We start from the raw sequence: 22,439 nt of genomic DNA, 5'->3' as shown, positions 1-22,439 counted from the left end.
AATTAATTTATATATTAAAATTATTATTATTAATAAATAATTTATTAATAATAATTATTAACTTAATAGTTTTAAATTAATAAAATAAAATATAGTTTATATTTAAAATTATTAATTTATTAATTAAAATATTTATTAAACTTTTAATAATCTATTTTATTTAAATTATAAGTTTAAATAATAACTAAAAGATTAAATATAGCTTTAAGTTAATAAATAAAAGTTAAATAGGTAGCTAATATATATTATTTAATATATTTTTATATTTTATTTTTACTTTAATATTTATAATTTTAAGCTTATTATTTTATCCTTCTATTTTATATAGATATTATTCTTATTAATTAAAAGTAAAGTATTATTAAAGGAAAAAAGTTATTTAAAGTTAAATATTTTTAGGTTTATAATAGAATTCTTACTTTTAATTTTTAATAAATAATTAAAAACTTTAATAATTAAAGTTAAAATATTATTAATTTAAAAGATAATAATTTTAAAATAATTTTATTATATTAAAATTTAATAATAAAAGATAAAAATTAAATATAAAGATTTTTATATTAAGTATATTAATATAATATTTATAATATATTATATATTAATAAAGTTTAAATTTAAGTATATTATATAAAAGTAGTATAATCTTTGTAATTATACTTTTAAAGTATTTATAATAAATCTTTTAATAATTTAATTAAAATAATATATTTAAAGGTTAATTTAAATTATAAATATATTTAAGTAATATTTTAAAGTTAATTTATATAATATAAAGTAATATTAATATAAATATAATTATAAATAATAAGTATTAATTAGTTTTTAAATAGTTAAAATTATATTAAAATAAACTTTTATTAATAATTTTATAACTTAAAAGAATTATATGAAACTTTTATATAATTTCTTACTCTTATTTTTAATTTTATATATAAGTTATACTTTAAAAATATAAATACTATTATATTTTTAAGATTATATAATTTAAATATAAATATATTATAATTAATTAAATTTATAATTTTTTATTAAAAACTTTAAATAGTTTATTAAAAGTAAAAATAACTTTATTAATTTATAATTTTAAAGTTAATTTATAATTATTTTTCTTTTTATATAAAGAATATATTAATAAATTAAGTTTTTAATTTATTTTAAAATTAAAAGAATATTTTATTTATAAAATAGAGATTAAATAGTAATTTAAATAAAAGTTTAAATATAATTAAGTTATTATTAGAATTATTATTAAAATTAGAATTAGAATTAATATAGTATTTTTAAATTTAAGTGAAATAAAATGTAATAGGTTTATTAAAAGATTAAAAGTTATATTATAATTATTAATAGTAAGTAGTTTATAAGGTTTTACTAGCTTTTTTATATTATACTTAGATATTACTTTATAATAATAAGAAAAAATATTAGTTATATTAGGTTTATTATATATATTTAAAGTATTATTTATTTTTATTTAATATTAATAATATAAATAATATTTATAATCTTTTAAATAACTTTTACTTATTTAAATATAAATAATATAAAAAAGTTAGTATTAATTTAAAGTATATTTTAAAGATAAGTAGAGTTAGAATTAAATTATTAAAGTTAATAGTATTATTTATAACTTTAAAGTTTATTTAAAAATAATTTTTAAAAATAAATTTTAAATAGTTTTATAAAAGAATATTAAAAGTATATTATAATATTATATAATAATATTTAACTTTATTAATTAATTAATATATTTTAATTAAAATTTATTTATAAATAATATTTAATATTTAATTTATAGTATAAAATTTAAAAGATATAAAATTTATACTTATATTATATTAAATATAATTTAGTAACTTTAAGTATATATAATTTAAGTTATATAAAAGCCTTTTATATATTTTATTAATAGTAATAGTAGAAGTATTTTATTTAAAATAATATAGTAATATTTATAATATATAATATAAATAATTTAATAAAGTAAAAATATTTACTATAAACATAATTAAAGTTATAATTATTTATTAAATTAAATTTAAAATATTTTAATATAGATATATATATTTAATATTAATAATAAAATAAAAATTACTTTTAATATAGTTATATTTATTATATATCTTATATTTATAAAAAATATTAAAAACGTTTAATAAAAGAATATTTAAAACATTAATATAAACATTAAAGTTTAATTTTAATAAAAATAAATTAGTTAATATATTAGTTATTAATTTAATAGAAGAAAAATTATAAGTATCTTTATTTCTATATAATAAAGAAAGTTTTTATATTATTTTATTTTATTATATTACTTTATCTATTATATTTTAAAAGAGAATTATTAGTTTAATTATATCTTAAATATAAAATAGAAAAGTATTAATATATTAATTATATAAAATATTATAGTTTTAATAAAAGTTAATATAAATAATAATTTAAAAGAATATATTATATTATTTAATTTAAAGTAAATACTTACTTTATTAATATATAATATATTTAATATAAAATAAAATATTATTATAATATAAAATAAAATATTAATTATATTTAATAGTAAAGTAAATTATAATATTAATATTTAAAAATATTTTAAAATACTTTATATAAATATTATTTTTAATATAAATATTAAAGTTAAAATACTTTTATTATAAGTTATTATTATAATAAAAATTAATTAAATAAAGGAATACTTAATTTATTAAATATAAAGTATAAATTTAATTAAAGTTATTATTAAATTTAATATTAAGTTAAATATCTTTTATATTTAATTCCTTAAAGTTAATAAAAATATTATATAATTTATATTAATTAAAAGTATTATTATTTATTAAAAGGATATTATATAAATTAATATCCTTCTTTATTATATATAAAATATCTTTTAATAAAAATTATTTTATAAAAATATACCTTTATAATTATTATAACTTTTATAGTTACTATAACTACTATAATTATTAAATCTAATATTTTAATTACTATAAAAGTTTTATTAAAAATTACTATAAAAGTTACCTTTACCGTAAAATTCATTATAATATTCACCGTGAAAATTATTACTATTATATTTTTAATTTATAAAATACTAATCTTCCTTATTAAGTTTAATTTTATTTATAATAAATATATAATTTATAAATTATTATAATTAGTAAACATAATAAAATATATAAATTAAAGTATAAAGCTTTAATTAATATTAAAAGTTTATAAAATATTATAATAAACTTTAATATACATAACTATATATAAAACGTTATTTTAATAAGTTAATTATTATAATAATTAAAAGCTTAATAATATATATTTAGTTTATTAATTAATAATTATAATACTTTAACCTTTAATTTATTAAAACTTTTTAATATAATTTAATAAAAGTTAATATATTTTAATTAATAAAATAGTTTTAATAAATAGTATTATTATTAAAATATAATTATATTTTAAAGTAAGCTATTTAAAATAAATTAATTTATTTAATATTATATAAATAAAACGTTTTAATAATACTTTTAATATATATAAAAGTTATATAAAACTATATTAATTAAATATTTAAGTTCTTATATATATTAAGAAAGATAAAACTTTATTATTAAATATATTATAGGTTTAATTAAAATATATTTTATTATTATAATAATACTTACTAATATTAACTATTATATTTAATTTAAATAGCTTATTAAAATATTCTATTAATAGTAAAGTATAATATATTATTAAATCTATATTTTAAAAGTATCCTTAAAATAATTATTCTATTAAAAGATAAAACTTTATTATTAAATATATTATAAGCTTAATTAAAGTATATCTTATTATTATAGTAATACTTATTAATATTAGTTATTATATTTAGTTTAAGTAGTTTATTAAGATATTCTATTAATAGTAAAGTATAATATATTATTAAATCCTATATTTTAAAAGTATTTTTAAAATAGTTATTTTAAAGAATTTAAAATTAAAAGATAATAAAAATAAAAATAAAAATCTATTAAATAAATCTTTTAAAGCTTTTATTTTCTCTATTAAATTTATAATATAACTTATTTTTATATTTATCCTTCCTCTTTTATTATTCTTCTTATCCTTCTTTTATATTTATTATTATTAGATTTTAAATTACTATTTAGGTTATTATTCTTATATTATAATAATTTTATTTTATACTTATTTTAAATTATATCCTTATACTTTTATTCTTTATAAATATTTCTCTTTCTTTATTTTTATTCTTCCTCTTTAAATCTTTAATAATAATAATTTTATTTTTAAATTTAAAAGTTATATTTTTAAATTAAATTATAATAAAATATAATCTTTATTAATTTATAACTTTTTAAACTTATTATAAAACTATTTTAATATTTTTACCTTTAAAATAAAGAATAATATAAGTAAATTCTAATAAATCTTTAATTTAATTTATATACTTTTATTATAAAGGGTTATTTTTAATTTTAAAAAATCCTTATTAATAATATTAAATATCTTATTATTTTATTTTTAAAGTTTTTTATAAATTTCTTATATACTTCCTTAATATTAAGATACTTATATATTTATAGATATTACTTATATATTAAGATATACTATAGTAATCTTTTTATAATTTAATAGGTTTATTTTTTAATACTTAGAATTAATAATATATATATAGGCTGTTTAGAGATATATATTGTTATGGATTTTATTAAATAATAATATTAAATAAACTAAAAATTTTAGTAAATTGAAAAAAGCTATATTAAGTAATTATTAAAATAATAAGGGTAGTAATTATAAAGGAATGGGTGTATTAGTAAAACTATATTATTTTAAAAATAAAATAGTTAATCTTAAAATATAATAAGTTTTATTAATAAAATATAAAAGGATTATTTATTATAATATTAATTTAAAAGTATATATAAATATATTAAAAGATTTATTAATTAAAATAAATAAAAGTCTAACACTTAATAAAGTTAACTTATAAAGTTTAAGGTATTACTAGAATATAGAGAAGGGTTTAGTAATAGAGTAAATGAAGAAGTTTAAAGTTTTAGTGAAGTTCTTATTTATATAAAGTATAATAGATATTTATAGGAGGTAATTCTAAATAGTAATGTTAAACTAAATACTGAATGTTTAAAAAGTTACCTAGGTGTTATATCTAGTAATTATTGAAATATTTATAAAAGAGTTAGTTCTTTTAAATAGATTATATAACTTTATTTTATTAGCTAAAGGTAGTTATATTAAATAAGTTATATAAGTTAAATAGGATCTAATAGCCTTAATATAGTTATTTTTTAAATTATTTAATTATAAAATAATAAACTATTTTATTAACCTAACTATTTATAGTTACCCTTATAATTATTAATTAGTGTTAGTTGGGCTTATATATATAAGGGTAGAAGAAGTAGTGTTAAATGTAGTTAATTATTAGTGACTAACTATTAAAGGGTTACCTAAAGGGCTTATATAGGTAAATACCTTCCTTACTAATTAAGCTTAATAAAGGATTATTATAACTATTATAATTTTAATAATATTATTAATATTATAAAGTTATATAATAAAATTAAATTTTAAAATAATTATTATATAAATAAATTATATTAAAAGTTTAATTAAAAATTATTTTTATATATATATATTTTAAAATAAACTTTTATTTAATAAATATTATAACTTTTATTTAAATATATAATTAATTTTAAAAGAATTTAAAATAAAAATATTTATAATATATTAACTTTAAAACTTTTATAATAAAATATTAAAACTTTTAAAAGAAATTAAAAGTAATTTATAAAAAATAAAAAATAAAAATAAATTTATTCTTTTAAGTTTATATTTTCTTATTAATAATTATTAATTTTTAATAATATAAAAATATATAATAAAAATAAAAGAAAGATTTAAAATTTATTTATAAAATAATTATAAAATATATATTAAGTTATTAAAAACTTTATATATAAACTTTAAACTATTAAAGAAGAAATAAATAGTTAAATTAAAAGATAATAATGTAATATAAAGGAAAAATATAGTATAATTAAAGCTATAAATTTATATATATTATTTATTTTATTAACTTAAATAATCTCTATACCTCTTATAATATAAAATTATAACTTCATTACTTCCTCTATATTATTCCTTAAGTAACTTTAGTTTTAAATAAATAATTTTTTATAAATAATGTAAGCTTTCTTTTATGTGGTATGCGGTAAAGTTTATGGTGTGGTGGCGGCTAAACTTCTATTACGGTACTTGAGGAGACCTAACTTAGCTTGGATCACATACTAGCCGCTCATACGGAAGAATTGAGTGACGCCCTGCATTCTCGCTACCATATAGTTAAAGTCGAACAGTCCTACGGCAAGCAGCTCATTGCGCGGATACAGAGGGTTGAACCTTACCAGGGACAGTGTCTTTTATTTGTGTGGCTCTTGGTTGTTTCTCTTGTGCAACAATCAACTCATAACCTCGAGTGGGCCTACCAACGCCGTGACATCCGGTAACCGTGCATGCAGACGAGGAACAACACTTTGGAATCATTTCGAGCCACATATAGGTTATGACCATAATCGAGGTCCATCGAAAACTGTTCCCGTTTTCTGCAATATGCCTGCGCTCGGTGGTGAATTGGTCCTGGTTGGAGCGGGCGAGCACAAGTCTTACAACACAGGCATTAATGCGGGCTACTCGTTTCGGACTTGGTATAATGATTTATTTGGCCTGCACGCATCTATTTCGATCGGTTGGGAACGGACAAAGGCTGGGCCGAACGAAGGCTTAGAGAGACGGCGTGTCTGCAAAGACATTGAGGAGGCCCTCAGGAGTCCGAGCTCCCCCGACGCCTGCCTCGTCCACCTTGCGTCTGATCTCCCTCTCCTCCTCATCTGTGATCTGAACTCGGGCCGCACCAATGTTCTCCTCCAGGTACTTGATCCTCTTTGTGCCGGGGATAGGAATGATATCGTCGCCTTGCTTCATCAGCCACGCAAGTGCAAGCTGGCCGGGTGTGGCATCCTTCGTCTTGGCAATTTCGGCTATCTTGTCAACGATTGCCAGGTTCTTTGGGAAGTTTTGCTCGTTGTAACGTTCAAACATGCGGCGACAGTCATCTTCGGGAAAGTCTTTCGTGGACCTGATCTGACCGGTCAAGATGCCCCGCCCAAGCGGCGAATAGGCCACAGTGGCGACGCCAAGCTCGCGGCAGGTGGAAAGAAGGTTTGTTCCGTCATCATTCTCGATTGCCAAGTCCCACGGGTTGTATTCAACCTGCACGACTGAGATCGGGTGAACCGCATGGGCTCGACGCAGGGAAGTGGAGCTGCATTCCGAGATGCCGAAATGCTTGATCTTGCCCTCGCTCTTCAACTTGATCATCTCCTGAATTGTTTTCTCGATTGGAGTCTTCTCGTCAAGTCGGTGTATGTAGTATAGGTCGATGCAGTCGATCCCCAACTTTTGCAGGCTTTGTTCGCAAGCTTGTCGGCAGTATTCCGGAGTGCTGTCTATACCGAGACCATCGGCAGACACCCTGATGCCGAACTTGGTGGCTAGGAAGATGTCGCCTCGTCTTTCGGGGTGCAACTTGAACCATTTCCCAATCAGCACCTCGCTGTCGCCGTAGAGGTCAGACGTATCCCAAAAGGTACAGCCGAGCTCCCAAGCACGGTCAAGAACCGCAAAACGTTCCTCGTCGGCCCTGGGAAACATTAGCAAAGTCGCTGTAGTCCTAGCCAGGGATGAGGAAGCGAAAGCGAATATCCATGTCTCAGATAAAGGATTTGCTCACCCTGCAGCCCCATAGGCGGCACCGCCAATGCCCATTAGACCGAAGCCAATGGCCGAGACCTCTGGCCCATCTCTTCCAAGACGTCTCGTAGGGAATTTGGCGGACATGACTTGTCAGTGGTGCGTAATCACGGCTTGAGGGCAGGTTGTGTTGAGATTGTAGAGTATGATGGGTACAATGTTTTACAGGGGCTGCGACTGGATTTAGATTGCTCGAAGTGCCCACGGAGGCTGTTCTCTTATACTTTTTGACCTTCGTGAGAGTTTCCCGACACCGGACTAAGGACGCGGACGACTCGGATGCGGCCGCATCGTCCGCATCGTCCGCATCGTCCGCACAACAGTGGGGGTTGTGGTCCCATGTTCCCTGCCCGTTTTACAGGGGCTGCGACTGGATTTGGTTTGTCCGAAGTGCTCACGGAAGCTGTTCTCTTATACTTGTTGACCTTCACCCAGAGTTGCGCGGTACCGGACTTGGGATGCGGACGATGCGGCCGCATCGGCGGCCGTATCGTCCGCACAACAGTGTAGGTTGTGGTCCCGCATGTTCCCTGCCCAGTAATAAGCGGGATGGAGAATTCTACACTCCCCTGCAAGACTGAGGACTTGCTCGTCTTAAAATGGAAAGGTTAGTTCGACTTTAATTTCTATAACCTTAAAACTATTTATTAGTACTTTTCTCCTCTTCTTTTTTATATTTTAAAACCTTAATTACTAACTTTAACTTTAATTATTAATTTTAATATTAATTATAAAAGTTTTACTTTTAAATTATTATTAAAAGGGACTTTTTAAACCTTTTAATAAAAAAAGGTTAAGGTACTTTAAAGTATTTAAGAGGTTTGGTATTTAAGGTTATAGTTAGGTGGGGCCGGCTAGGTTTCTTTTGGTGTAGTGAGCCCTCAGTCTTGCAGGGGAGTGCAGAATTCTCCATCCCGAGTAATAAGTGAGACGGTCCTCGCGACCTATGGTCGAGCTTGGGCCATTTGGTATGGCTGAACTTGTTGGTGATCATTCCTGCTCCACTTGGCAGGGTCTCGACTTCACCATGGACTGCTCGCTGATGGGATTCTGCTCGCCCTCAATTCTTTGTTCTTCACGACTTCGTATTCGCTTCAGCATGGCGTCTCGTGCTATATTCAGACGAGATGTCAATTCTGACCCAACAGGAGCTTTGCGCTTGCATATCAGGATGTGAATTGGTTCTTGTATATGCAGGCCTGCTGACAGGGTGCCACAGTGGTGCGGCTCTGCTGATGCGGCTTCTTTTCCGCATTTAGCCAGTGCTGTCCCAAAGAAGGAAAGATTATCGATCTCGGGAGGGGTGTGCGATCCTTGAGGTATACCCCATGAACACGATATCAACCGCGGCATAATTTACTTCTTGTCAATCATTCTGCTCTTTCACACCGACTTGCAATCATAATGGTCTCCTGGTACGCGCACTGGTTGCTCTTTGGGAGCTCTTCACCTGTCCGAGCTGTGACCGATCGATGATTGAGCCAAGAACGGCACTTGGCCGTCCTGTTCTCCCTCACAAATGACTGCTATATTGCAGTTGAATATAGGCCCACGGTCAGTCTCATGCTTCCCGCGGTACAGTCCGAAACCTGAGGTTCAGGAACTCGCCATTAGATCACGCCGTTCCAAGGGGTAAGGCCGCTTTGCAGCGCGCTACTGGGAATATAATATCCCTAACAGCAAAAGCACCCTATTCTTTTGGGAGGAGGAAGGCTATGAACACGCCGATTTGTAGATGTGTGTTTAAATGAGTGACTCTGCTGTCCACAGTCCATGTGCCATTGCATTCCCTTTCGCAGCATTTCAAATGTCGGTTGTCATTCAGTCTCAGCCCAGATCAGATGTCCTCTCTTCATTGTGAGCCTCTTTTGGATTTGCCGCATCTTGAGGTTCCAAGGGTTGTCATCCGAACCTCTCGTCGCACCCATACCGTGCGTTGGTGGGTACTAAAGACGATCACTATAACTAATCCCTAAATAGGAAATCCCTTTTTTATAAGATTAACTTTAAGTATATTTAGAGAGGAGAGAATATTAACTTTTAAATAGTTAAATAATATCTTAATATACTCTTAATAATAAAAGACTTAAAGAAAAAAAGTAATTATTAAAAAAAGAAATAGACTTATAAAAAGACTTATAGAAGGGAGAAGGGTTATAAACTTTAAAGGTACCTTCCCCTATATAAAGAGTAGAGGAATACTTCCCTTTTTTCTTCCCCTTTCTTCCTTCCTTCCTTTCTTCCTTTAACTTTAATACTAACTTCTCTACCTTCCTCCTTTAAGTTAATTAATTAGAATTAACTATATTTAAAGATTTAAAAGTAAGACTATTAAAAGTAAATTAATAGAAGTTAAGAACTTAAAAAAACCTAATAAAAAAGGAAAAAAAGGGAATCTTTTTTAGCTAACTAATATACCTAAGTAGGAGACCTACCCCTAGGGATTTAAGAGAGAGTTACTTAAAAGAAAGGAACCTCCCTAATAAGTTTATATTTAGCTTAAAATTTAATTCCTCTTAATAACTACTTTCAAACTTTAAGATACCCTTATAATTCCTAAAGAATTATTTAGATTTAATAATATAGACTATTATAATCGTTAAATTAAAATAAATATTATAATAATAGCCTTAAAGAGAGAGAAGTAGTATAGTAATTAAGAGGTAGTTAGAGGTATATAGGTACTTAAGTAGTTATAGTGACTATCTCTAGTACCCACTAACGCACGGTATGGACCATCTCGACAGCAGCCGGAGCATCCTGGTCGGGCTGCAAGGCTCACCGGCATGAATGGGATTGAATACATCAACTCTGTGGTTCTCATTACCACGCTGTCTCACCGGCATCGCGCTCATATTTGTGTCGGTGCGGGCAGCACTTCAGGTGTTCAAGTATTGTGGCATGTGGTGGGATTGTTATACATTGATCACTTCTTGGGTTGGTTTCTCCAGCACCACCTCATGTTTCGGATTCGGCCAGCAGAAATTGAGCAGAGGGATCTAACCCCAACTTCGGCAGATCTTATTGTTGGTCGGGACCGTACTGACCAATTCGACTGTTGACCCTAATTTCGACGGTTTCAATGCTAGGTCACAGTTGCCTCAGGATCCAGAAGGGTTGTACGCAGGACTCGCTGTTTGTCATGAGCTCAGCTGCTCTTTCAAAAAACATCCTATGGCTTGACTATTTTGCGCCTAATCGATTATCAGAAAGCCGATTTCCAAAGTCGCAAAATATGGTGGATTATTCTGTTGGTTCTGATCAGTGTCAACATCACGACTTGGCCCGGTGCTCTTTTCCCGTTTGTCGAATGCCTCATCAGCGCTTCCTCAGAGCCAAGGCAATTCTGGACTTCGCAGACAAATGTCATTATCGGCGTTGCTGGAAGTGGATGTTCCGGCGCAACTGACCTACTTCTGGCCCTTTCGCCATTTGCCATCATCTAGAAGCACACCATGCCGCGATTGAGCAGGCCCTTGGCCATATTTTCCTCGATAATGGGTGCCCTTGCCGCAGTTGCTGCTTTCACTCAGTGCAGTCAGATAATGAGGAACGATACCACCGCATTATTATCTTGTGAGTAGACCCCGACTCCGACCCATCCTGCACGCCTGCAGGCATCTTCCCGTGCACATGTGATTTTGGACCAGTAGGACTCTGATACAATCTATTTAGCTGTTGGGTTTGTCTTCATGGTTTTGAGCTTCGCAGAGTCAACATTTCCATAGCCATGGCGGCTTCAGCACCTCCACATGGGGCGGTCGACCATGCATCCACTCGATCATCGGTTAGTCGGACGAGCCAAGCACCAAGCAGGGCTTCAACCGCATTCTGGCATGACAGGGCAAGGGCAGAAGACATGGCGAGTTTCAATAATACGTACCACAGGCCACAGTCCAATATCGCCCACCGCGTGGTAGTTCCGCCCGTGTCCACATATGATCGACAACAGAAGAAGCCAACAAGCGGCCTGCCACGCGTACCGTACGGTCAGGTGGTTCAAGTTCCCGCCCCCAGCCGCGCCCAGAGACTCCGAAACCAGCCACTTCGGACACACTTGGAGTACGATTTCCTCCGCATTGAATGACTTCGAGTCGTTACGGGCGCATCGACGTATGGAAGCCGGCATGTACCGTCCTGTCCGACCTTACACACTGAGCACTTGGAGCAGTCGGACGACGGATGATGATTCCGGCTCCATGTTTACTACGATGGATGGGAACCACATTATCGACCGTCTGAGTGATATTGTTGAAGAATCATGGAGAAATAGGAGCATACTGGAGACGCCTGAGCCTGCGGGTCTAATCTACACCACAGAGACGAGACATCCTTCACATAGAGCAGTCCAAAATAACTGGGACATAGAAAATGGATCCATGCTTTAACTGGTTTTGCTCCGCATACGTCCGAAGACATACGTGATCCATGCTTTAAAAGAACTTTTGGCCTACACAACTGAATCTGCTTGGCAGAAGCGGCGCGCTTACGAGTCAGGTCTGCCATTGTTTACTTAGACATCCAACTTCCTGAGTAGAAGCCGCCGGTGTGGGCCATGCAGATACTTTAGAGGCTTTGCCTCCACGTTGGCACTCTCCGCCTGCATTATTGCCGAAAATCGGCTACTTTGGCTATTTGAAACGAGTCGAAAATGCAGTTTGAGACCTTGTGATTTAGGTCTCTCCTGGGTGGCCGTGTAATACGAGTACCTTTCAAATCTTTCTGAAGACTTTCCAATAGGATAGTATTTTGCAGAGTGAGTAGTTTCTTTCCAGACATTACCCTTATAGGAGGTTGTCTGGGGTTTGGGGTGTTGCAGAGGACGCCCGCCCACGGGGGGCTAAGAGATGGATGATGTGGTCGCATAGGGGACCCCGGGCAGCGCAACACTGTGGGCTCACGGTACCCATCTAGATCCATAGACTCAGAAGGTACAGGCGTGCATCATATCGTATTTCACGGGGGAGTAGACCTTTTACAGACATGGGGTTCTTACCATGCAGCAAGTTGCACATGTGCTTCGTACGGCTACGTCCAAAATGCCCTTTCTAGTTACCTAGCTAAGTTGGTAGACTCCAGATGTCACACAGACGAAGGTACCGTAAGGGCTGGATCAAGACCGAGGTGAACAGCCCCGAGATCAACACAACCCAAATCCGCTCGGCACGGGGACCCGAGCCTTGCCAAGATCGACATGGAAGACTTGGGGAGACAGGGAGGATAATACCACAGCAGCGTGTGGAGTGTAACCCCAGATCTTGACAGTGTCGATCAAGAGATGCAGAAGCAATGCCCGAAAGCTGCCCTTGAACGCAATCCTACTCAAGTACCAAGTGGCCCCTGCCGTTTTACGACAGGCGGCCGTACCTCTGGCATGGCACACAGAATCGCGTGAGTGATCGGGCATGGACGCTATGCCGGGCTCTCGGCAGTGTTTACGAACAAGCAATGCCGGGGCATAAGTTCTGGTGACAGCATGTGAGTCTGACATGGAACAGGCACAGTATCCGGTCCACCGGCCTCAAGTTACCTAGGTACACTCCGAGTCTCACCTGGGCGACCGAAGGCCGCCCGTCTCGTCTCTCTCTCTATCTATCTACTAGTCACCCAGTCACCCCTCCCAGGATGCCGCCGCCCGTGTCGGCCAGGAGACGGGACTGTGCATTTCGGCCTTAGCCAGGCCTTCTGGTCCGGCGGATCTTCCACGGCGATGTGCGTGTGGGTGGAATGCGTTCTTTGACTGTTCCACTCGTTTCGGACTTTCACAGCAACCGCAACCCAGCGGGAGCATGCAGCGACGATCATATGCGCGGATCTGTTGTCGTGATCGCGATCCCTGACTTGACCCTGAAAATGGTGGAGGAGAATAAGCCCTCGGGAGATGTTCGGGAGTGACAGGAGCACATACTTGCACGCCGCCCCTTTCCGTTTATTCCGCAGCTAGCTTTCGTCTTCTTTCAGGGTGCACGCACGAGTTCCCAAGAACGGAATCGGAGCGCTTCGGGGTTGATGGTCGGGAGGGGGAGGTGGGACAAGATCGGGCCCACGGTGAAACCGCCACGGCGGCGGGTTGCATCACGGGGCCAGTCACCGCCATGACCGGCTTCGAGAACTTTGCGCCAGTTGCTCGGTGTTTGGCCCATCTTCTTGTTCCACCCTGTGGGTATGCGTTGGAAGCGTGCGCAGGGCATCACCGCTCTAAACCAAGGCAGAGACCAACTGCACTTCCGGTTGCGCCGCCGCATCTAATTAGTTGTTGCATGTCTGAGGTTTTGGTGCCGCCTACACTTTGCCCATGTCTATCTTGGTGTTCTTCAAAAGCTCATTCTGGGCTTGAAGTGCCTTTGACTTGGACGATGTTCCATTGGAGGGTAATTCGCAGGAGGTTCCTCCCGATAAGGCTAGGCGGTCATCCCATAAGAGGCATTCTTCTTATATGAGGTTACTTTACTGTATATCATCTCTCACCAGTATGAGATTATCCTAGAGGAGGCCTAGAGATGTTGGCTAGGAGGGTAGGAGGTAGGTGGGAGGTTGAGAGACCCACTGGAGGTTCCCTATAACGGAAGATAGAATCCATGGATACTGTCTGTGGTCGTATCTCACAGTATTACAGGTACAGTTGCCTTGCGATGGTAATACCCGTCCCAAGCCTCTAGCCCCGAGTCTAAGAACAATAGGGTGTCCACCATGAAGGCTCCCTGACCCATCATGGTGGTAGGGATGGCAGCTAGGCGAGTCGGCCAGGTCAGGCAATTATTAGGGGCTATGTATGGCCAGGCATGGAACCAAAGGTAACCCAGCCCCGCACCCGGCTTGTCTGACGGGCTGCAGTGGTCACCACCGTCGGGCGGCCCACGATACTCCGTCCTAGTGCAGCACACAGCCGTCCGCCCGTGACGCTTCGATGCTGTCCGGCTGACTGGCTGCCTGGCTGACTGGCTGCCTGGCTGACTATCATAGGGAACGCCGCCGTGTTTCCAACTTTAGAACATGTCCCGGCTGGGGGATATACCTTCCCTCGACAGTCCCATTTGCCCAACTCGGGCATTCTTGATACACGAAGAAGCGATTGGGCAGCCACTGTGATGACAATATATCTATCTACTAATATCTGCATGTTGTTAGTTACTGCGTGAACAAAAGAAAACGCCATCTGGAGATTGACTGATCCACCTGTCCGTCACGCTCACCACCCACCCTGCCACCCCAAGACAAAAGCCAACGGGGGCGGAGTGGCCGACCAGTGGGCTTTTCGACCTACCTGCCGGTACCCGCCGACCACCACCACCACCGTGACTTGCGTTCTCCTGTCAGCCTGACTTCGCCTACCTTGCTACCAGCCCAGGTGAATAGTGTATACCTACCTACCTATCTACCTAGGAAGACAGACAGACATACGATCGTAATCTCATATTGAGCCCGCAGCAAGGAAAATCCCAATACTACGCACCTCCTCTCATCTCTGCCTTCTATCTGTTAGTCTACCTAGTAATAACCCCCACGCACGCCCACACGCACGCACGCCCAAAGATGCAAGATGCCCAAGCCCCAGGCGCGCGCCACGTGTTTCAACAACAGACATCCCACCTAGCGCACCCACCACCGCTTACCTAGGTACCTAGGTAGGTACGGGCCGGTCCTCTGCAGCCTTTCCCTTTCCCACCCTCCCATTTCTCCCATTCCCTTTTCTCTCTTTTGGCTTTGGGTCCGCCCCTCAAGTCATCCTGCAAGCCCACTACTACTACTACTATTACTACTGCCCGCCACACCCGCCCGTTGGCTGCCAGTGGCTACTAAAAAGGACACATACGAGTCCGAGAGGCAAGGCAATGGGGGACGCCCTCGTCTCTTCCTGCCCCTCTGGGGTTTTCCCTCCAAGCCAAGCCCCCTTTGAGTCCCCAGTCCAGTCGTGCGCAATCTTGGTGTGTGATCCTACCAGCCAGCAGGCCAGTCGCTGGCTGGCTGGCTGGCTGGCTGGCTGGCTGCGTGCGTGTGCGTGCGTGTGTGCGTGACCCTCAACACCTAGGCCACGCGGTGCCTGTCTTGTCTCAGCAGCATGGGGCGCATTGCAGCCCAACCCAACGACAACCCACGGATGAATGAATGACTGAACGGCGGTGACCACCGACGAAAGACGCCTGTCCAGCGTCCAGTGCCACGGATGGAAGGGAAGCCACAGGTGGTGCGTGACCCGCGGCCCAGGACAGCAGCAGCACTATCAATGCCAGTGTCCCTCCACATATCCCCTGTCTTAGGTATATCTCACGCCCATCTTCAATGCCCCAGGGCTGGTACATGCAGTCTAGTTACTGGGAGCAGCCAGTAGTGAGTACCCATCATGAATTTGGCATCTTGATTGGTGGTTCATTTACAGATCAGAATATGTGCATCGCAAGAGACACCTTTGGGTTCCGCACCACGAGGCATCGTCCTGCTTTGGGCCCAAGTAATATCACACACACCTTCCATCCGTTTTCATGCAGTGCTGTACCGGGTCGGTCGGGGAGAGCCCTTCCCCCCGCCGTCTGACAACTCGACCCCATTCCTTGTGCGCCATGGCCCCCGTCTTTTCATTACATGTTCCTCCCGTGGAACTTTTTGTGTACCCGCCACACCGTCTATCCCATGGACCGTTCGTGCCGTACTCCACGCCCGACAATAAAAGAAACTGCTGCGTACATGTGATGTACAACGTACTAGTAGGAAGCTGCCGTTGCCCCTCTCTTCACCGTGACTCCTGGTGTGTATGTATGTATATATATACGGGTAGTGAGTGGGACGCGTGTGCGTTCACCAACTAGCCGGGACATGCCGTGACAACAAGGGAAACCGAAAACAACACTTGTGGGAAGGAATGTCTCTCTTTGCTGCCTGTGCCCGGCGCCACGGGGGCGCCCAGTTCTGTTGTCAGCTCGGGCCCGGCCCGAGTCCGTCTGTATCTGTTGAAACCAGACCGCCACTCTGTCACCAGGTCCTGGTATGCCCCGAAAAGGTCCATAGGCATTAGCACCCACTCCTCACGCTGGCGCCATTTCCATAAGCAGTGGCTCAGGCAGGAATCCCCTTCCTTGACGGCCAGGACTAGGTAGGGACAGCACCAATCGCACATTATGTACATAGCCATGCTTGGTGGAAGGCCACTCCCCGGTAGACAGAGATGTAGCTGCGCGTATTGAACAGTAGGTATTGAGATTCTAGAAAATAAACATTGATGAATTAGGTGGGGAAGACATGGTGGCCATGTTAGCTTGGCTGGCCAAGAGAGAAGAGCGACTACGCGTGGCAAGTAGACTCGTTCTCCTTTGCCCGAATCCATGCAGGGGTAGATGTGTCGGGTGTTGTGGTCGATATCCGAGACGGCGGTGATGAGACAAGACGTAGGGCGTAAGAATCAAAATTTCGCTGTGGTGGATGCAAGATCGTGTCGGTCATGAAGGTCGTCAAGTTGATGGCTGTTGGTCGCCAGGTGGTGAGAGTGGGAGCGGGAGAAAGTCCTACTTCCTCAACCCAACCTTGCCAGCCAGGTTCTTCCAGAATTTCTTGGCACCATTTTCTGCCTCGGAGCCCGGGTCGCGCACCATGACAGCGTCGCGCACCATGGGGCCGACAATGTCCTCGTCGCCGAGGTCAGGGAACTTGCCCTCGGCATCCAGCATCTTGGGGATGGCGGTCGGGGTGTCGTCCTGCAGGCGGTCCCACCGGAGCTGTGCCTCGTGGCCGGGGTTCATGGCGGCGACGCGGTCCAGCAGGCTGTCGTGCGCCGTCTTCCACTCGCGCTCGGTCTCCGCCCATTTGGCCTCGGTGAGAGCGTAGGCCTTGGAGGTGGTGCCGTAGTGCTCGCCGGTGCGGACGATGTGCTTTGTGTAGTTGATCCTGGCCAGGTCCCAGTCGGCGCGCAGAGTGCGGAGGGTGTCGAAGTCTGCGGCGTCGGGGTGATAGGGGCGAGGCAGGATGGTGTAGTTGGCATGGCCCAGCCGGTCGGACCAGGCGTCGTGCTGTTCCAGCAGGTGGGGGATGGTGCAGACCACGTCGCTGGTGGCGACCACGGGGGAGGACAGGCTCGTCAGGAGCGGAGGCCGGAAGGAGGAGAAGGACGGCTTGGTGCTCAGGGGCGGGGTCGAGTAGACGACGGGGGAGTTCATCTCGGAGCACAGCTGGGGCGCAATGGTGGGCGACTGGAGGGGAGAGGGCACCTGGGACTGGGCCTGGGAGGAGATGATGGAGGGGACCTCGGTCATCAGGGGCGGCAGCAGAGGGGTGGTGGCAAGGGCGCGGTCCCTCTCGATGCTCTGGCGAGCGTTGGCCCTCTCGATGTCGATGCTGGAGGCACAGGGGACGGGGATGCTCTCGGAGCTCTCGAACTCGTAGAAGGACAGGGCGGGCGTGGGCGGCAGAGGGGGCTCGTTGGCGCGATCGAACTTGCGGCTGGGGGCTGAGAGGGAGGAGGACCGGCTGGTCGAGGTGGCGCGTGACAAGGCCGGGGGCAGGTCGAGGGAGGGCTCTGAGGCGGCGGTAAATGCCCTGTGCCGGCGCTTTGTGGACCTCCAGCGGCTCAGGGTAGGGAAGCGCGAGCCGAGTCGCATGGTGAGGCCGGCGAGGGGCGACTCTGCGCCATTGCGCTTGGAGGGGTGGAGCGAAGGGTCCTGGTCGCCGTCGCTCAGGCAGCCCATGTCGTACTCGAAGCAGGCGAGGTCACTGTCGACAGGGCGGGTCCAGTCTGCGCTGTGGACCATGTCCGAGTTTTGGTGAATACACGGCGAGTCACCTGTTTTCCAGGCAAAGTCAGTCACGGCGCCACAACACAATTGGCTTGTCTCAGATGGATGGTATCGCCGTCTCCCGGCCGGGCGAGAGCGAATAGACAGGGGCAGACAGGCAGACGTACACAAACACTCGTAGAGGCTGCTCATCTGGTCGTCAGTGAGCATGGTCATGGCGGATTGGCCGTCGTCAATGTCGAAGCCAAAGTCGGCGTCGGCGTCGGCGTAACCGTCGCGCTCAAAGGGCTCCTCCTCGACGACGTCTGGCAGCAGCAGCCTCTTGGGGTTGGGCGTGTTGGCGGCATTGTGGGAGGGGGGCTGGGGTGGCGAGACGGGGCTGTCGGAGCAGCAGGAGGAGGAGGCGGCGGCAGCAGCCTGGAGGTCGAGGGACGAGGTGGAGCTGGCGTAGCGCAGGTGGCTGCCGCCGTGGTGGGAGAAGGTCGGGGTGACGGGCGAGGTCAGGTCCGAGGCTGACGAGTTGGAGTTTGGGTTGTAGTAGACGAAGGACTGGTCGCGAGGCTCGTTGTGGAGAGAGACGGGTTTCTGGTGGGCGTGTTGCTGGTATTGTTGTTGTTGTTGTTGATGATGTTGCTGTTGGAGAAGTTGGTGTTGGTGTTGGTGTTGTTGTTGCTGTTGCTGATCGTCGTGCTGATCACCTTGTTCGGAAAGGGAAAGGCGGGTTGGTGGAGGATTCTGGTGTGGTTGATTTAGCCATGCCCCTCCGTCGAGCGGCAGCGACAGATCGGCTGGCCGTGATCTTGCAGCAGCAGCAGCAGTAGTAGACATTATGGGTTTGAGGGGGCCGTGGCCGTGACCTGATCGTGGTCGTGGAGGTGGTCGTGGAGGTGGGCGGTGGTTGGTGACGTCTCTGTTGTTTCCTCCCACAGCTCCTTGCCTTCTCCCTGAGAGACGTCTCTCCCTCCTCTGGCGCGGGCAAACACTGCTTGCTGCTCTCTTGTCGCGTTTCTTTTTCTTTCTCTCTCGCGCACTCTCTCGCTCGCTCGCTCGCTCCCACTCAGGGCACACAGGACAGGCGGCTGGCTGGCTCTTTCGTAATTCCAATTGTGGCTGTGGTGTTTTGGTGCTATCGGGGAAAGTCGAGGTGTTGGTCGTGGTCGTGGTCGCGGTCGCGGGGGAAGGAGCAGGTGGAGGTGGAGGTGGAGGGGGAGGTCCAGGACTGGTGGGCAACAATGTTATGTGCAGCTGTCGCGTGGTATATCATGTCTGGTCGGAGGGTGGGAAGGTGGGAAGGTGGGGGGGGGGGGGTGACGGAGAGCTCGAAAGTTCTGGGGCGGGTTTTTGGTTGGCGGGAAGAAAGGTCGAGCTCAGGGATCACAGTTTCTGGGTGCTGGGGTACTGGGCGGCGGCCGTTGGCTGGTGGGGTCAGTGCGGAGCGGTTGCACTTCTCTTCTGGCGAGGGCCGCTGGCCGCAAGCACAGAAGCACGCAGAAGCACTGCAGGGCTCTAGGGCCCAAAAGGGAACAAGGCCTGGCAAGCCCTGGGCAGGCCCTGGCTGCAGCCCGAGTGGGTAAAAAACAGGAAACGGGGCCCAACCTTGCAGCACTGGCAAAGCTTTTTGCTAGGCGGGTGGGCAGGGTGGGGGGGACTGGAGGAACCAGACCGGACAGGGGACCGACAGGGTACGGCCGAACTCGACCCAGGTTAGGGTATGGAAGTATCTGGGTACCCAGGTACTGCGGTAGCGCCCTACAGCGCGCAGCGGCGCCTGGCCGTTTGAGCTCGGTATCTGGGTACCGAGGCAGAGATGGTGTGGATACCTGGGAACCTGGATACCTAGGTACCTAGGTACCTCCGTACATACAACAGCACAACGCGCGAGAAGGCGAGGCAGTGGCACGCTGCTCGCTCTCACTTGCCCCTACTACTACTACTGCAGTCTACTACTCCGTACGCCATAATTGGTGGTGGCTAGTCCCAAAAGGGTGCTCCCCGACGCACGGATTGGCTTCGAGAGGTCGGCTCAGATCAGTGGAAGGAACAACCTGGGCCATGGCATGAGCTAGGGAGCCTTCTAGGGTGGGTTGGTGGTGTTCTGGCGAGTTCCGATTTGTGGACAGGCTATGTCTGCGGCTCGCAAGAACCAGAGTAGCAGTCCATCTTTCTTTATCATCATCATCACCACCACCCTGGTGTAATGGACTACTGTAGACTGTGGTATGGGGACCAGACCAGAGGGGGACAGAGGGGACAGAGGGGACAGAAGGACGAGGGAAGAGAGGAATGGAATATCCACGCCGGCACATGTTTTGGGTGCCACGGCAGCCGATGAATTGACCACCACGACCGTGTACGACAGCATGCACACGCACCCAGGACGGTGGCTACGAATTAATACTGTGCTGAGTACTCCATCATCTGCCCTCAACCACGGCTGCCACGGTGCAAAAAGGCGAGGTCCAAGGCCAGAGACACGCAGGCGCGATGCGAGGCAAGGGATCGTGACGCCGGCAGACTCTCGATTGGTAACCTTGGAAGGTGACCAGCCTGCCAGCCTGCCAGCCTGCTTCCTCAGCCCGTCCTCTCTGCTTACACAGTACTTACGCTACACCGCGATCCTGTGATCCAACCGACCCTGACGTTGCAGCGATGCTGCTGTTCTTGTCGCCTGCCACCTAAACCAAGAACAACACTTGCACACTCACACTCACAGTCTCACGCATTTGTGGACCTGTCAGCTGCCCGGCATGTATTAATGCATTGACTCCATGGGCAAGCTTCATGATCCCATCAAAACATGCCGGTGGAGTGGTCTACAGCCGCCCGTCCGTCCCAGCAAGCGACAGCCAGCCACACCTGGGCAGGCAGCGGCAATGCAGCAATGCTGCAGTGTGCTGGCCCCGAATGCCAAACCCGCAGCAGGACGGCAGCTCATCGCCAATCGATTTTTGCGTTTCTGTCCAAGCAGCCCAAGGTCGTCCTCGGCCCTGCCACGTGAAGCATCTTCTACGGAGTCCTGTGGTGCTGGGCTGGACTGGAATGGACTGGACCAGACAGGACGGGACAGAGACGTGTGACTGTGGGTGGGTGTCGGCGCGCGACACTTCCAACGAGGGCCTATACACTTTTGTTGTTGTGCACCGGCACCATGCCTATATCAGCACTCTACTATTGCCAGGGGGTTGGGCCCAAAGCATCCTGGCATCCAATGTACAACGCCTACCGGCCGCTCATCAAGACCACTGGCAGCTCTACCAAGTAGGCCCTCTCAAGATCCTGCAGAAGCTGCCGAGGTGGCTGGGGCTGCTGCTGGCTGGGTGTGTGTGGGCGTGCCTCTGGGGAAGCACAAGCATATACTGTACACTCACATTGGATGGTGTGGTGCTGGCACGGTGCGATGCCCAGGTGCGGGAGGATTGATGGGAGCCCGAGCCCGACGATGTGGGTGTGAGCGGGAGGACGAACTCGATGGCGCCCGAACACCCAGCCGTCTGACCTCAGGGCTGGTGGCTGGCTGGGCTGGGCTGGGCTGGCTGGGCTGGTTCGACAACAAAGACTCACCAGAGTCCCGCCGGTCAAGACCTCCAGAATGCAATGCAATGGCACGCAACCTCGAGGGCAACATGGTCGCATGGCAGCAATGGGAACAGACTGCCAAGCTGCCAAGCCACCACTTGGCCCAAAACAGTCACCCTGACACCGGCTTACAAAACACATGAACACGACTGCAGGCGAGGTCATTCGCCCGGAGTACTGCACAGGTCGGTGTTAGCAAAACTGTATGCGGGTTGTCCTAGTGTCGTGCTAAAGCCTGCGCTCTAGTTTTTCCTCCCAGCGTGCTCTTTGCTTCTGTTTTTTCAACCATTTTTC

General features: G+C 41.7%; 2 protein-coding genes across 2 annotated transcripts; both read right to left on the bottom strand.

Moving 5' to 3' along the window:
* Positions 1-6,819: 6,819 nt before the first annotated feature.
* On the bottom strand, positions 6,820-7,935 carry KVR01_006089 (uncharacterized protein; the record flags this gene model as incomplete). The annotated part of the gene is made up of 2 exons (XM_044782552.1): positions 6,820-7,760; positions 7,851-7,935. 2 exons carry the CDS (start codon positions 7,933-7,935, stop codon positions 6,820-6,822), a joined length of 1,026 nt encoding a protein of 341 aa, XP_044644892.1.
* Positions 7,936-14,750: 6,815 nt separating this feature from the next.
* On the bottom strand, positions 14,751-20,123 carry KVR01_006237 (uncharacterized protein). Its single transcript, XM_044787987.1, has 2 exons — positions 18,737-20,123; positions 14,751-18,616 (listed from the first exon to the last, which is right to left on the bottom strand). Exons 1-2 carry the CDS (start codon positions 19,395-19,397, stop codon positions 17,346-17,348), a joined length of 1,932 nt encoding a protein of 643 aa, XP_044645040.1. The 5' UTR covers positions 19,398-20,123; the 3' UTR covers positions 14,751-17,345.
* Between the last annotated feature and the right edge of the window lie 2,316 nt (positions 20,124-22,439).

This window comes from Diaporthe batatas (assembly GCF_019321695.1).
Source record: "Diaporthe batatas strain CRI 302-4 chromosome Unknown Contig00006, whole genome shotgun sequence".
In the NCBI taxonomy this organism is placed as follows: domain Eukaryota; kingdom Fungi; phylum Ascomycota; class Sordariomycetes; order Diaporthales; family Diaporthaceae; genus Diaporthe; species Diaporthe batatas.
This window is presented reverse-complemented; position numbering and strand designations above follow the sequence as displayed.